This window comes from Cotesia glomerata, linkage group LG6, assembly GCF_020080835.1.
Source record: "Cotesia glomerata isolate CgM1 linkage group LG6, MPM_Cglom_v2.3, whole genome shotgun sequence".
Classification (NCBI taxonomy): domain Eukaryota; kingdom Metazoa; phylum Arthropoda; class Insecta; order Hymenoptera; family Braconidae; genus Cotesia; species Cotesia glomerata.
In genome coordinates this window covers 6,994,357-7,011,369 of record NC_058163.1, presented here as the reverse complement: position 1 = coordinate 7,011,369, position 17,013 = coordinate 6,994,357, and the positions used below count along the sequence as shown (strand labels likewise).

The 17,013-nt window shown below is 34.3% G+C and overlaps 1 protein-coding gene across 1 annotated transcript; it reads left to right on the top strand.

The window, feature by feature from the left end:
• Positions 1 to 8,939: 8,939 nt before the first annotated feature.
• On the top strand, positions 8,940 to 15,270 carry LOC123267321. The gene is made up of 6 exons (XM_044731886.1): positions 8,940 to 9,003; positions 9,063 to 9,545; positions 9,618 to 10,620; positions 10,682 to 11,073; positions 11,234 to 12,236; positions 14,970 to 15,270. Exons 1-6 carry the CDS (start codon positions 8,940 to 8,942, stop codon positions 15,268 to 15,270), a joined length of 3,246 nt encoding a protein of 1,081 aa, XP_044587821.1.
• Positions 15,271 to 17,013: the final 1,743 nt, after the last annotated feature.

Below are 17,013 nucleotides of genomic sequence, written 5' to 3'. Positions count from 1 at the left end.
AGTTCGCACTGCCAGGCTTGCAAATTATGGAGAAATCAATTAAATACTTATGAATTTCAAGATTGGTACGAAGAACATGTTGGGAAAGATGAATGCCAAGCAAATCACACTGGACCATCAGGTAACATGGAAGTAAATGCTGTCATCGAACTGTTTCGCCGATCAGAAGAAAAATACGGAGCGAGATCAGCAACTATATTGGAGACGGAGATAGTAAAACTTACGGCAATTTAGTAAAAGCTAAACCTTATGGTGAAAATGTTATTATACATAAAAAAGAATGTGTAGGTCACGTGCAAAAAAGAATGGGTAAACGTCTACGTGATCTAGTAAATAAAACTGTTGAACATAAAGTTGTAAAAACCGGAAAAAATGCTGGTAAAACAAGACAAAGTAAATTACTCGGTGGCAAAGGAAAGCCCACTGGAAAAGTCCTTGATAATTTGAGTCGATATTACAGAGCAGCAATCAGACATAATTGCGATTCTTCAGAAGGAATGAAAAATGCAGTCTGGGCAACGTTCTACCACCAGGAGTTAACAGACGATTACCCTCAACACCATAAGTACATGAGCGGTGAGAACTCGTGGTGTTCGTATCAAAAAGCTTTGGCCACAACAGGAGTGGAAAATTTCAATCATGACTACACTCCACTTCCACAAGATGTCATAGAAGCGATTAAACCGATTTATGAAGGTTTGAGTAAAGACGAACTTCTAGAAAGGTGTCTTGGAGGTTTTACTCAAAATGCCAACGAAAGTTTGAACCAGCTGATTTGGAGAATTGCACCGAAAAAATTATCTGGCAGCAGACAAATTGTTAAATTTGCATCTTATGTAGCTGCATGCACATTCAATGAAGGTGCTGGTGCTCTTCTAACTTTTCTGTCTGACATGGACGTCAGTGTCGGCCCAAGTGCTCACGAGTATGCATCATCTACAGACAGCAATCGCGTTGATAGGGCCGAGTTCCAAGCTGTGCAGCAGAGCAAAGAAGCCAGAATAAAACAAAGACTTGAAAAAAAACAGGCTGAAGACATCGACAATGCTGAAGGATGTGTGCTGTATGGAGCTGGAATTGATGATTCTGTGTAAGTTTAAAAAAAAATTTTTTTTCTTCACTTTTTTGCTTCATAAACTTTAAACGCGTTTTTCTCAAAACTACTTTTTCAAAGTCCGTGTTCACTGCCATTTGAAAACTACTCGACCGATTCATTTCAAACTTTGTACACATTTTCTTCATATAAAATACCTCCCCCCTACGTTTAGTAAAAATTTTTTTTTTAACATTAAGGGTGTTTCCCACCCACAAAATGGCGGAAATTTTAGTCGAAAATAACGGTTCACACTTTAGATGGCCGCCAAAAATTTTTAAATAAAAAAAAAATAATCAGAGAACGTTGGGGGGAAGATTTGTTTATAATTTAACTAAATTTTTATGGTTTTTCATTTTCAGATAATTTCCGGCTGAGTTACAGTGAACACCGCAAATTGTTTTTTTTTCAAGACGTCCTGGGGGAAGCTCTGTCACGGGCTAATGGTTTAATATTTTTCCATGAAAAATTTACTGAACATAGTCAAAACTATGCTCAATAATGTATAGAAGGTTTGAATAAAATTGCTCAATCGATATTTGAGATAAAAAATCACAAAAAAAGTGTTTTTTTTTACGTTGAAACCCTTACCCCTCCCTTAACTTTGTGGTGATAATTGGTGTGCGGGGCAGTACTACAATGTGATCTTTAAATAGGAAAATCTAATTAAATAGATTTAATAGATCCAATTGAAAAAACTTATTAAATTAAAAGATTGATAGTTGTATTATTTAAAACTATAATGTTTGTAACGGGTAAAATTCGTGATAAAAGGGATTTTAACCCCTTTTATTATCTAAACAGTTAAATTAAACCGAGTCTAGTTTTCATGATCCGAAAGTCCTGGAATAGACCGTACTAGACAATATCAATAAAATCCCCGGCTCGAATTTAGAGCTCGCCGATGTCCAGGGTCAACAGGGGATTGTCCGAATAAACCAGAACTAAACGTAATAGAAGAAACAATAGAAATCTTTTATTTAGTAACAATAATTAAACATTGTGGTGAAAAGAACACCCTCCTATCACCTTTACAAAATGGTAGTCACACTCATTCGTCCAAATCCGCGCTTTCCGGTATTTTTCTGTTTTACCGACTGATGGTAAAACAGGACTCTGCTTACCAACTTTTTAGTATGATAGTTTTCTGTTTTACCGACTGATGGTAAAACAGGAACCTGCTTACCGACTTTTTAGTATGATCGTTTTCTGTTTTACCGACCGTCTGGGAGTTTCCAAAATTCGCGTTATCCAGTTCGCGGCGCTAGTGGGTCAGTTTCCTACTCGGGATTCCCCCGGAGAAACGAGAGGATAGTCTCCAGCTCCCTTCTCCCGCGGTGCTGCCCCCCAGGTCCCCGAAGTCGAGGTATCTAGCCGACTTCCTCGACCTCCTAATCGCCGTTCCCAAGGATCGAGAGGATAGCCTCCAGCTCGATCCCTCCTACTCGACTATGATCACCTGCCGCACCCTGACAGAAGGTCGGAGTACGGGGAGTCCGTAGTACCCCCAAGAGATGAGCTCCACTTACCTTGGTACAGTCGTACTCGGGGTAACTTGAGGTCCTTAGCGTTTTCCCTTCTGGATAGCCTCCACAGGGAAAATCGTCTCAGTGGTACTCGATGATTCTTCCGCGATAGGTTTGGGACTTTATCATTTTTCCAAAAAGTCACTTGCAACGAAACGGAAGGATCGTTTTAGACACCTATCGCCAGGTTTGGAAGCTCGATAAACGTCAATTAATTCTAAGTTTTTAATTTTCACTTTGAAAATTAAATATCAAATGCATTCAATCAATTCAACAGATTACTTCAATTTTCAACAGAATACGTTTCCATACAAATTTTTGCCCGGGACTTAGAATAATTTTGGGCGTTCTTACAGCTATTCTACGGCGCACTAAAATAATTTACACAGCGTTCTCCAGGCCAATTCTTATGATTTTGGATTCTCCAAAATTCGAGCCTATCCGGGCGGACATTTAGCGCATACCAAAATTAAACATAAATAATCGTTACTTAACAATAATTATAGTAAACAATCCTCGTTGTGCCCAAAAAAACGAAACACCCGAGGCAAAATAATTTTCCCTCATCGGATTTTATCGGCAAAATTCCGAATTCCGTATCAGTTTATATCAATATATGGTCTTTAATTAAACAATTAAAAAAAATGACAAAAGATATAAATAAACAATAAAATTTCGGCTCTTTAATGCCCTCTCGTGCCGGCTCAGCCGGCAGAATATACCCAATTCGCCGGGTGCGTCACACAAATAACAAAAATAATAAAACATACTTTAAACAAAATTAACTAACGAAACACATTAAATAATACATATAATAATTAACTAAAATCTGGATATAGTGTTGGGTTCCTGGGGTCGCCACGACGGTATCTATGTTGCATGTTTGCTTCATCTGGAAAATAATGTCATATTTACAATTTCGGAGTTAAACATCATTTTCTGCTATCTAAAACTGTAATGAATACTCAGTATGAGCTTACTTCTTCAACTATCTTTATTTCTATGTCCTATGAATGGTAAGTTTCTGTCCTTTATTTTTATCAGAAGGGCAAGCTTCATAATTGGGTTCCTGCATTACTAAAATAGAACTAAACTTTCTATTGAATTGGGAAACTATTGAGAGCTCTTTCAATTCAGTCTTTCATTTATTCGCAGAAACCGGATACTCATGAAAGTATATTGCACACTCTGAGTATGGTTTACACATAGCATTCTCTCTATAATTGGATTGGAAATCAATCTGACGGCAATTCAGATTGTTTCGAGAACTTTAATATGAGAAAAAGTCTCCGAACTTCAGGATTTTCTATTTTTTAGCGTTATCACGATCATCTGTAGTTTTCATTATCTCAAATATCCCAGTCATATTTTATGGCTTTGATCCATCAAAATTAATATACTATTTGCTTTTTATTGCTTCCATGAGGGTTTACATGGGTTTGGAAGCTTCATGAAATCGGGTTTTTTTTTTATCTTATTAAATGCTACAAGATGTCTAGAATATTGTCTTAAATGTTCAAGTCGATCGAAGTGAAAATTTAAGAGATAGAGCCTTGATAAGTTTAGCTCTTAAGGCCAGTTTGCCTTTAAATGCTTAAAACTTAAAACTTTAAACGCTTTTTTTCTTGAAACGGTATTTTCAAAGTCAGTTTAGCAAGAGTTTTCGCGATACTATTGACAAAAACTTGGACAAAGGGTTTTTTTTAATTGTAACTAATTAAAAAAAATCAAAATTAAGTGCAAATTTGAGCAAAATTTGATTTTTTTTTTAAACTGACAAAAATCTAAATTTCAATTTTTTTTTTAACTTTCAGATTCTAGTTTTAGATATTAAATAAAAGACCCAATTTGATTTTTTCCGGAAGAGATATCCCAATAACTGAGTTTTAAATATTTTCCTACGAAAATTTCAGAAGATATTAATCAAATATGTATCTTCAATTTTAAAAAAGTTTAGATTAAAAATTTATTTATTTATATAAAAAAAAAATTATTGAATATATGCTTCTATTCTTGGAGTAAACCCATGTAACTTCTTAAATCAGCTCGTGGAAAAATTTTCACACATTTTAGAAATCCTCGAAGTTTCCGATGTTTAACAAATACTTAATTGTTTTTTTTTATCGTTTGATAAAATGTCAATTAAAAATTTTAGTTCATTAAATAGTTTTGTTGGCTCAAGATAAGTTGCTATCATTTTTAATAAATAAAAAAATTGCGGTAAAAATATGTTTTGAAAATTTACTTTAATTCGATTCTTATCGCTAGATTCCAATGCAAAGAATGATAATTGCTAACATTAAATTAATACTGCGGAGGCACGGAAAAATCCGTCCAACTAGAATTCGGAAAAAAAAATTTCTGGTGAATTGGTTTGTTTTTTTGAAGATTCTAACACATGATAAATTTTATAGTTGTTTTATTATTTTTTTATCAAATACATACATAATCAAAAGTAATGATATCAAAAACTTATTAAGATAACTAGTAACGATAATAAAAAAAAAAAAACTTATGTGCAGAATAATATCATTAAATTTATAATTAAAAATTAACTGTCGGTGTTAAGTTCTAGCTTCAACATTAAAAATATTTCACACGCTTTTAATTAGCTTCACCTGTATGTTTGTAACCAACTTCTTTGGATTTCATTTTGACTCTCTTCATTAACTTTTCAGTTTAGTTTTCTATAAAAGCGTGTTTTTCGTTTTTTAAACTATTGTTATTATTATAATATACAATTATATAATTTGAAAATGGCTAATAAATGACTATTTACATAAATTTGATAATTTCTAACTAACGAATCTTCCATTTGATTGAATATCTTATCAAGTTTGATTGGAAGCATTCTTTGTACGATTATTCATGTCTTTCCATGCTCAGTGCCCTGTAAACAATCGAAAATAATTATAATAAGAACAAAAATAATTTCACATGTAATATTGTAATGATTAAGAATCCGGGTCGAAAAAAAAATCTTAATTTTGACTTAGTTTGTCTTAATTTCCTTTGAAGCTGTCAGTTTGCCGATGATTTTACCTCATATGTTGACTTTTTCAACTAAAGTTATTTCATTGCCTTAAATTCGACTTATTTTTGCCTTTATTTGACTTAAATTTAATGGAAGACTAACAATGAAAATTAAATATTTGAAAGATGAAATAAATACAGATCTTTCAACTACTTCAATTGTAGGGCAGATGACTTCAATGCTGGCATTTAAGAAATCCAATGTTAGCGTCTTACAGAAACCAGGAATTTTTTTATTAATAATATGTGATTCGATTAGCTATCTAAGCTATCTAACATGATTAATTACTACTATGATTAAAATAATAATACCTATACTATTATAATATAGATAAAGATGACCGCTGAAATGCCCATATACAAAAAATCGACGATTACATGATTATTAATTTATTATTTTTTAACATACATGAGAAACAAACTGTAGGAAAAATTACAATGGTATCATGGTAATACCCTGGTGTCGGTATTATCGGTTATGCGATAGTTTTCTTTCATTTGGAGGGGAGTTATTAAAATTAAAAAATGGTAATATAGAACCAAACTTTCAATATCTTTCCTTTGATAATTTTACATTTTAAAATTTACGATGTTACAGCGTAAAAATTCGGACATTTACTAATTTTATAGAGATTTTTACGATGTAACATCTCAAATTTCCGAATGTAAAATTATCAAAGTGACCGTACTGAAAGTTTGGTACTGAATTGCGATGTTATCATTGTAATTTTTCCTACAACTTTCTGTTCCGTGCACTGAAAAAAAAAAAAAAAACTGTAGCTGCTATAGGTCTTAGGCCTGTAGCGTGTTCCTGTAGCAGCAATAGGTTAGGCCAGTTGCAGCTACAGAATAGCCTGTAGCAACTACAGAATAGCCTGTGGCAGCTACAGACCTAGTTTTGTAGCTGCAACAGGAAAAGCCTGTTGCTACTACAGGCCTAGTTTTCTAGCTGCAACAGGACAAGCTCCATTACAAGTTTAAAATTTAATTTAATTATTAGGAATCAACAACATATTAACATCAATTATTAGTTTTTTTACATAGATCGGCTGATACCCTAGTAGAAATGTAATCAAGTATCTGGCCAGTAACTGGCTAGTTTAACTAGACTTAAACTAGGAACTGGCTGGTATAATATCCAGTAACTGTCTAGTTATTATCCAGTTTTACTAGACATCAAATAAAACATGGTGACACTTGTAGATTTTGAGGTTATTTAAAATTAACTATGGATAAGTTTGTTACAATTCAAAAGAGTAATAATATTAATAATAAAAATAGTAATAATTAATAAACGGAATAATTATAAAATTTATTTATGAATTTAACATTTAACTGGTATATAAAAGTTTCATTTATAAAAGTATTAAGAACTATGAAATAAGTTATTAATTTATTATATTATATTCTTAAATATAAAACTAAAAACATTAATAATATAAAAAAATAAAAATAACAGTTATTTTTAAAAGTGTTTTTGTATTCGGTTATTATGTCAATTTTTAAAATTTCATCCATTTTTTTAAATATATTAAAAACTATTTTTATATTGAAATACTCAATTTTTTTTTAATTATTTACACTGTTTCTGAATATTATTATTATTATTTTGAATTGTAACAAACTTATCCATATTTAATTTTAAATAACCTCCAAATCTACAAGTGTCACCATGTTTTATTTGATATCTAGTGAAACTGGCCAGTAACTAGACAGTTACTGGATATTATACTAGCCAGTTACTAGACATGATCGCTAGCCAGATACTAGATTTAATCGAGTAAAAACTTGATCATTTCTACTAGGGTAGTTAATTTGTTAATATGATAAAACTCATCGTACAACTAAGTTTCATAATCTTGTAAACAATTTATCGGGTATTTTAGTTCACTGCAATATTGATCTTGGACTAAAAGACGTGATTGCATGTATTTGGAATTTTGAAAAATTTTCAAGGAATAATAAATAAGCATAAAGGGTCACAGTGATAAACAATTAAAGTTTTTATCGAAATACAAATGTTAAGTTTGTAATGCACAATACGACTAATTACTTTAATACGAATAATTACTTTTTAATGTAACTATCAGTTTTTCAAGTTGTGCGACAAATTTATTTTATTATTATCAATAATTCCACTTTGTGATAATGAATAGCAAAACAATCGTTATTTAAATATTGGATTGATTTGCATTTGTTAAACAATTGAATAAAAAAAATATCATTTGTTTAATAATTTCAATAATAGTTTGGTGGAAAATTATTTAACATATTAAAAATTATCAATCTCCTACTGTTCGGTGAACAAGGCCCAGTAGCGATTAACTCGCTCCTGGGGGACTCCCAAATTAAAGAGACGCACCTGTCCACCGCTAGTTCCCGCAAAATCGAACCGCCAATGGAAAATCAGCCTCTCGATCACGCCATGGATCGACCGCTTTATTGGCTGATCGCTCCCGCTAGACGTGCGCTATAGCCTTCTTCCCCAAGTCAACGAGGAAGAAGACGAACTATTATTATTATCTTTCGCTTCCACGCTTTCGTTGCAACAAGTCGCCATTAATTCCACTTTACTTTCGCTTATTGTTAATTAACCGCATTTCGCTATTTTTATAATTTAAATTGCTTAAATTAACCGCTAATAATTCGCTTTAGTTTGTTATAGATAAATTGTGTTATTTGTGCTTTTATTTCACCGCTTTTACAGTGCCGGCAGAGTGTTCACCCACGTGTCAACCGGCATCGCTTGTGCTACCCACGCTGTATATTATAAATCCGCTTTTATTTAAACAATCCGCTATTTAACATATTGAATATTTAGTGTATTTATTATAAATAAATTTATAGTGTTAATTTTGATGATAATTTAAGCGTTTTAATTGAGATATCCAGACCTAAACCTGATCCCCGCTTTTCCGCTCTTTCAGCATTTTACATTTGGTCCCTCGAGCCGGATCAGGCGGGCTCTATCTCAATTAATTTAAATTAATTATACCGCTAATAATTGTGTTGTGAGAGTGAAGTTTATTACCGCTAGGAAGGGTCGAGTGTCAGGAGCATCGCAGAGCACATCGGGTGCTGCTCCTGATAGTCATTCGTACACCGGTACGCTGAACTTTCCGTTTATTAAGACTGAAAACTCGACTTCGGGCCTTAAATAACCTCGCTATGGAGAATTACACAAGATAGTTAAAAAATGCAATTTGTGCTTCAACTTTCGTGTTCCGCACCGCGCCGTAAATTGCAAGACCGCTCAAGATTGCCGAAAATGTGGTCAACGTCACCACATGTCCATCCATTTTGGATGCACCAACGAAACCAGCTTCACCGCAGTCTACATCTTCCGCACAGGCAACTAATCGTTCCCTTTAGACCGTTTACAACTTGAAATTAACTGTTGATTATTTCAGATTCGCTTTCCGCTCAAGTTTTGCTAGCTACCGCTTTAGTCCAGGTCAGTCCGCATCATGGTAATCCAATCACCGCTAGAGTTTTGATTGATCAAGGCTCAGAGCTCTCATTTATGAGACAGACGCTCTTCAAGAAGCTTGGACAACCGCTACAACGCGACATGGTCATGCTCAAGGGCATTGGCAATGTCTCCGCAGGAAGTTCACTAGGTGTGAGCACAATTGAACTTCATTTGCAGTGTACACCCGCTTCAATGCATGTCAGCATGCATATTCTACTAACACTGACTGTAGATCTTCCATCGCTCGTGATCGCTGATCCGAAATGGCCGCATCTGGAGAATCTCCAACTAGCTGACCCGCATTATCTACAGCCACGACCTGTAGATATTATTCTAGGTGCATCACCAACCGCACAAATCATGAACGCAGAGATTAAACGGGGACCTCGCAATGCTCCTATTGCACAATCCACCACGCTTGGTTGGATTGTCTATGGAGCCGTCACCGCTTAATACGCTTCCACGTCACACGCAGCATTATATGCGTCATTAGATACAGAATTACAAGACGCTATCGCTAAGTTTTGGAAACAGAAAGAGGTTCCATCAGGAAATTCACCGCTCAACACCGCTGAAGAAGACGAATGTGAAATTCACTTTCGTCAAACGCATTATCGACAGCCTGATGGACGCTACGTAGTGAGATTACCGCTTAAAGCCCCCGAGAGTCATCTTGGCGACTCTATCAACGCAGCCATGGGGTCACTCCGCAGATTAATAACTCGCTTGTCGCGAGAAAGAGAATATTCTGATATGTATCGTGCATTCATGGCAGAATACATTCAACTAGGACACATGGTACGAGTACCAGTCAACGAATTGCCCGCAAACGCTTACTTCTTGCCTCACCATGGGGTATTGAAGCTTGATAGTGCCACTACGAAGCTCCGCACAGTGTTCAATGGTTTCTGTGCAACATCTACAGGAATTTCATTGAACGACATTATCCACGCAGGACCCAAAACGCAAATTGACATTTTTGACGTGATGTTGAGAATCCGCTGCAACAAAATTCTATTCGCTACTGACATCACCAAGATGTTCAGACAGATTGAGGTCGACTCGCTTGATTGGCCGCTTCAGTGCATTCTCTGGATAGATGAAAATGACTTAATAGACGCTTACTGTCTCAAGACAGTCACATATGAAACCGCTAGTGCACCTTTTGACGCAGTACGTGTGCTTATCCAACTAGTAAAGGATGAAGGACACCGCTTTCCGCTAGCTGTTGCTCCAATGTTGAAAACACGCTACGTAGATGACATCTACGGTGGAGCAGACAATGAAGAAGACGCTATCAAGGCTGCAGTACAAACAAAAGCTCTGTGTGCAGCAGGCTGCTTCCCGCTTGCCAAATGGGCTAGCAATAGCCCACGGTTACTCGCTGAAGTCGCTCCAGAAAATCAGCTGGATACACCGCTTAAAGAAATCAGTGATGCACCAGTAAAAGTCCTGGGCATATACTGGAATTCACGCACTGACGCTCTCCAGTTCAAGTACACGCTACCGCCAGAGACGCCTAAGACAAAAAGAGCTATTTTGTCTGAAATCGCTAAGCTGTATGATGCTAGGACTTCTCGCACCAATAGTCGTCAAAGCCAAGATCTTCATGCAAGATCTGTGGCTAGATAGAGTGTCATGGGACGAACAATTGTCACCATCACTCATTCACAAATGGACTGGATACCGCGAGGATCTTCGAAACATCGAATCCATCCGCATTCCACGCTGGAATAATATAGCACCTGGAGCAACTATGGAATTGCACGGGTTCTCAGATGCTTTGAAAAACGCTATGGCTGCCGCTGTTTATTTGAGAGTCACTGACGCTGATGGGAACACTTTTGTGTTCAAAAACGCAAGTAGCACCGCTGAAGACCATGACAATTCCACGCTTGGAATTATCTGCTGCATGGCTGCTTACACAACTGATACATCATGTCAAGGAAGTTCAGTCGCTTAAAAATGTCAGGATAAATCTCTGGACTGACTCCGCTGTGACTCTCGCATGGATTAAAAGTCCAGCAATCCAATAGAAGACATTCGTCCGCAATAGAGTGGGAAAAATCCAAGAAACGCTTCGAGGTGTCTCCTGGAAATTTATTCCAGGAAAACAAAACCCCGCTGACTGCGCTTCAAGAGGTATACCTACGCTAAAACTGAAACAACACGCTCTCTGGTGGCATGGACCAACTTGGCTTCATGAACCAGAATCCTCTTGGCCCACTCTGGAGCCTCCAACCGACAACGCAACGCATCGAGAAGAACGCCAAGGTCTGACACTAGTAACTTGGAAAGCAGAAAATTGCCTGCTCCAACAATTAGTGTCGCATTACACGCAGCTGTTTCCACTGCTACGGAAACTCAGCATCTGGCATCGCGCCATCGACCGCTTTAAAAGAGTTCCACAATCTTCGCTGGCCTACCCGCTTACTCCATCAGACCTGGAGCGCGCTAAATTGACCTTGATAAAGTTCACTCAAGGACATTACTTCGCTAAAGAGATTCACACGCTGCAAGATGGTGATGGTCTGCCTAAAAATAACAGCATCACTAAGCTGACTCCGTTCATCGACCATCAGGGGGTCCTGAGAGTCGGTGGTCGCTTGAAAAACGCATTGCTGGACCCAGAAGAGAGGCATCCAGCGATTCTACCGCGACAATCACCGCTTACTTCAATTTTGATTGATGATTCGCACCGCAAAACGCTTCACGGAGGTACTCAGCTTACACTCGCTGATTTACGTAAGAGTGTCTGGATCATTGGAGGCCGTGTTCCAGTCAGATCATTTATTTTACGCTGCGTTATCTGCACGAGACACCGTGGAGAACGCGCTCAACAGTTGATGGGTCAACTACCCGCCGCACGACTACAGCCAACTCGAGCCTTCTTGCATACAGGACTCGACTACGCTGGACCTATCACGCTGAAAACGTTTCAAGGACATGGAGCAAAAACATACAAAGGCTGGATTGCAGTCTTTGTATGCATGTTCAGTTCAGCTGTACATCTAGAGCTAGTAACTGACTACACCGCTGCCGCTTTCATCGCCGCTTCACTAGTCGCCGAGGTATCTGCCACACGATATATTCAGACTGTGGAACCAATTTTGTAGGAGCAGATAAAGAGCTGAAACGACTATTCGCTGCAGGATCCCGCACATTACGAGAATTATCAACCTTGATCGCTCAAGATAGCACGAACTGGAAATTCAGGATGGTAACTACTACAATTCAAATGGCTTACATATTTATTCAAATAATATTTACTACTATCGAATTCAGTTAATAGATTTTACCATAACTAGATAATAAACTCTACCATAAAATTTTCTCCGTGCAGAAAGTTAGAAAGTTCATATTCGCTCAAATTTGCACCACATTCTAATCTTTTAAAATTAGTTAAGATTTGAAAAAAAAAATACTTCCTCCAAGTTCTTGTCAATAATATTTTAAAGACTCGTGCTGAATTTCACCAAAATCGGTTCAGTATTTTTCGATAAATCTTGACAACAGACTATAAAAATACCATTTCCAAAAAAACGCGTTTAAATTTTGAGTTTTGGGCGTTTAAAGGAAAACCGATCTTGAGAGCCAAATTTTCCAAAACTCTATCTCCTAAATCCTTACTCCAATCGTCTTGAAAATTTAGGACAATATTTTAAACATTTTGTAAAATTTAATCAGATAATAAAAACCGATTTCTTGAAGCTCTAAAACTCATGTAACCCCTTAATCATGACTTTTTTTGTTTTAAAATAAGCTAACTCTAAAAGAAATCCAAGTAAAGTTAAATTAATTATGACTTTTTTCATCTTAAAACAAGCCGACTCTGTTACAAAATCAAGTGATATTGAATTTTTTTCTGTCTTAAATTTATCCAAAACTAAGCCGGAAAAAGTCAAAAGTAAATCATATGTTATGGAAATTTTATACTTACAAAAGAAAATATCTTAGTTAAAATTGAAGGAATTTTAACTTAAATTTCAAGTCAAAATTGAGATTTTTTTTACAGCCCCGTAAGGTACTAATAAAATGTATAACTTACCATAATCCTTATTTACAATTATGGGCAATAGGACAATAAAGTATTAATTGAACATGAATTTAAACAACATTCGTTTGCAATACCAGTGGGTTTTATATTATTTTGATTGTCAGCTCCTGGATTTTTTTGTTCTAAATTCGATTCAAATGAATCGTAATTAGGCTCAAATAAAGAACATACTGAGATTAGATACGATGATAATCTCCGGCCACAAATTTGAACATGAGTAGGCGGATTAACTTCTTCCGTATTAACTAGTGATTCCTTCATCATTAAAATTAACAAAATACAACATAAATTAAACATTTTTAGACGACTAATTGATAACTTTTAAGCTTCTTCTCACTTTGAATCAAAATTGGTTATTTTATATATTGTTCATACCGCTCTACTTAAGAGTACACACTGGAATAACTTTGAGCTCTCAGTGTAATTATTTCTAACGCAAACATCTAACAAACCTAGCCACGTTGAAATTTATCAACATTAATTGATAAATTTTCTCTTATCTAAATTACGTTTAATAGCTCAATGAAATCTTTAGCAAAACCACAATTCCATTGTTAAAAACTGTTTGAAGTAAAGACTTTGACTGCTTCGGTTTTGTTAAAAAATCATATCTAATTAGTTATAAATCTCAAGATAAAATTTATTTTAATAGTTAAATTCTAAAATTAATAGCTGTTCATCGTTAATCTAAAATAGACATAAAATCCGCTTTAATAATTTCAGTCTTTTGAAATTTTTTAGCCGTAGGCGATTATTAGCTAACAGAACATCTGTGTCAATAAAGTATTTATAGATTGATTACCCTTCTGATGGATTGATGGAATGATGGGAAAAGCCCATTTTTAGTAGTAAAACTTATTAATAACTCGATAAAAATATACTTGTTGATAATTCTCGGTGCCCAATGAGTCGTTTTACTTAAATTAATGGCTATCAAGTTAAGTAATATGTGGGTCGTTCCATTTATAACTGCCTAATCTAAAAATTATATCATTTTACTAAGCTGATTCTCACTTTTCACATTACAGAAAAATAAAAATTTTTTTTAAAACATCAATTTTTTTTTCTTCAACATTTTAATAGTATTTATCTTATTTCTCAAAAATATTTTTTTATGCTTAGAATTAATTAAAAGAATGTGAAAAAATTAAAAAGAATTTTTTTGGGGAAAAAATTTATTAAAAAAACTAAGAATTTAAAGAAAATGCAGTGCCATCTGTTGACAATCCATACAACAATATTGAAAGGTTGAAAAAGATGCCATCTATTAAGAGTCAGTTCAACGTACATACACAAAAAAAATTAACTTAACTGCATGCACCCATACAAAGTTGCCGTTGATGGCGACAAAGCTATACATCGGCCGATGTTAGGCGACGAACGGTCGGCCAAGCGTTGGCAATTTTTAATGGCCCATATCTGGCAAACTGTCATTAGCCATTCAATTGTAAATAAAAATAGCATGCGATCAACAGCCGTTCATCGGCCGATAATCAAATCCATACGTCCTTGCGCATGCGCCAAAAATCTGTTTCTTAGTTCTCAGAGCACATTTATTTCATTTACATGTCTTATGTTGTAGGTTGTATTGACCAATTAATTTTGTTTTCACAATGTCACAAGCATATCAGCGATTAAAAAAATTTAGAGAATTAAAAAAAATGTAAATAATGATGAACAATGCGATGTAAATATTTCTGTACATAACTCAAGTAACCTAAGTGTCAATAATAGTGTAAATGATAACAGTGTAAATAGTGATGATATTTGCATTCATTCTGATATTAGTTGTGACAATGATATTGATAATGATGAGAATGATACAAGTAATAAATTAAGCGACAAAAATAATGAAAGTGATGACATTGAAGATAAAACTGGTTCAAATAAAAGTTTTCAAGAAAAACTTCGACAGTGGACCTTAAAAAATTTAAACAGTCTTCAATTAAATGTAATTGCTGAACTTTTATTACTACTAAGAGAAGAAGGACATCCTGAGTTACCAAAAACGACACAAGCTTTGTTAAAGACCAAATCCGCGTGCACCAAGTTTTCTCAGTCAACGTATGTGTGTGAGTCGCTGTATTAGACCGATAGTCGGGTACTATGCCTAGCTACAAAAAACAATAAAGCAGCGCCACGCGTATCATGTACCCAGATAGCAAAATGACGTATTAAGTTATTCCGAATGAGCTTAGATTTCTGATTTAGACGTCAGAGTCTACGTCTAAAAGACGTCTAAGACCTTCTGAAGAGGTTGAATGCGCCGCTTATTGCAGACTTTAAGAACTCATCAAAACGAGCTCTTTTTTCTGAACTCGCACAAATGAATGATTTTTTATCTCTATACACTATTATAATGATAACAATAATAAGAACACAACAAAAATAGTATTAATAATAATAATTATAATAATAAAAGTAAATTATGAAAAATAATTCAGAGTTTCATGAAGCACCGATGCTGATTTCGAATGTTTATTATTTTAGTTAGACCTAATATTGTCGGTTTAAAGAGAGAAAGTGAAAATCGCAATTGCCGTAACTAAAATTTGAACCCGAGTCGCGCGCGTGCTAGATCGATACCTAACCCCCTACACTGTTCAAACGATATGTCGTTACACATCTCATTATTCTTATAAGCTAAGTTTATATAGTGATGAAATGTTGCGATCATTGTCTATATTATTTATTCTATTTGATACTCTGTATCGATAGAGAAAAAGTAACTTTTACGAATATTTATATACTAAAAAATATTCAAAAGTCTACCTGTAATATTTTTTTAAATAGTCTATATAAATTTTGTTTACTTTTCACAATATAAAATCTAATAGATAAATTAATGAATATTAAAAATTCAACAATAATTAATAAGTATATAGTTATAAGATATCGTTAAATTCGAATAAAATGTTTAAAATTGATACATGCAAACTACTCCTTAAATGTAGAAAGTTCACATAATTTTTTCAGATTAGAATCCAATTTTATTATTTTATCTAAATTAGTTTGATTACGAACCAGATTTTAACATTATTGCCTATTACTTCATAATATAATTTAAAATTTTTTAAAAATTTAATTAACCTGAATTAAGAGAAATGAGTTAACCTATGCCAAGTGTATATCTATATATTAATCTATTCAAATTGTTTTAAATCATTTAATTCAAATTATTTTTAATCATTTTCAATTTAATTTCTCAATCAGGAAAGTAATAAATGAAAAATGAATAAGATTTTGACAGCTTTATATTAAAAAGAAATTTGTGTTTTTGTTTATAATGTCTATAAGCTCATTATACGCAACTCAAAAAGAAGTCCAAAAAAGGGACTCAGTTAGATGTCAGAAAATTGACTCCAAACTTATGAGTTCATTAAGAGCTCTTAGTTCTGACCTCGTAAAAAAGAGCTCCTTAAGACGTCACATTAGGACTTCTATAAGAAGTTTTTTAAAAGACTTCATACTGAAATCTTTCTGACTTGGATGCTGACTGGGTATGTGTAAGTGTGTATTTCTTATTTCAGTTTATTTGTGACATCGTGACTGACCGGTTCGTACGTATTTAAATTCGTTTGTTTAAATATTGACTATTATAATAAATGTAATAAATAATTTTTATTATAATAATTATTATCTTCATTATATCCATTATTATTAAGTGTGAAAGTAAAACTTGGTTTATTGAATGAACTAATAAAGTAAAAAAAGTAAGTAAATTAAAAAAAATAATTTTAATACTGATAGTTATATTAAAAATAACAGGTACCTAACAATTGCAAATATTTTACAAAATAAAACATACAATCATTTAAAAAATGTACAAAGA

Coding starts and splice junctions, on each gene's coding strand:
- LOC123267321 (XM_044731886.1), top strand. CDS start 8,940: ATGTCCATCCATTTTGGATGCACCAACGAAACCAGCTTCACCGCAGTC. Junction 9,546..9,617: donor TGCACAATCCACCACGCTTG/GTTGGATTGTCT, acceptor ATGCGTCATTAG/ATACAGAATTACAAGACGCT. Junction 11,074..11,233: donor TGATACATCATGTCAAGGAA/GTTCAGTCGCTT, acceptor AATTTATTCCAG/GAAAACAAAACCCCGCTGAC.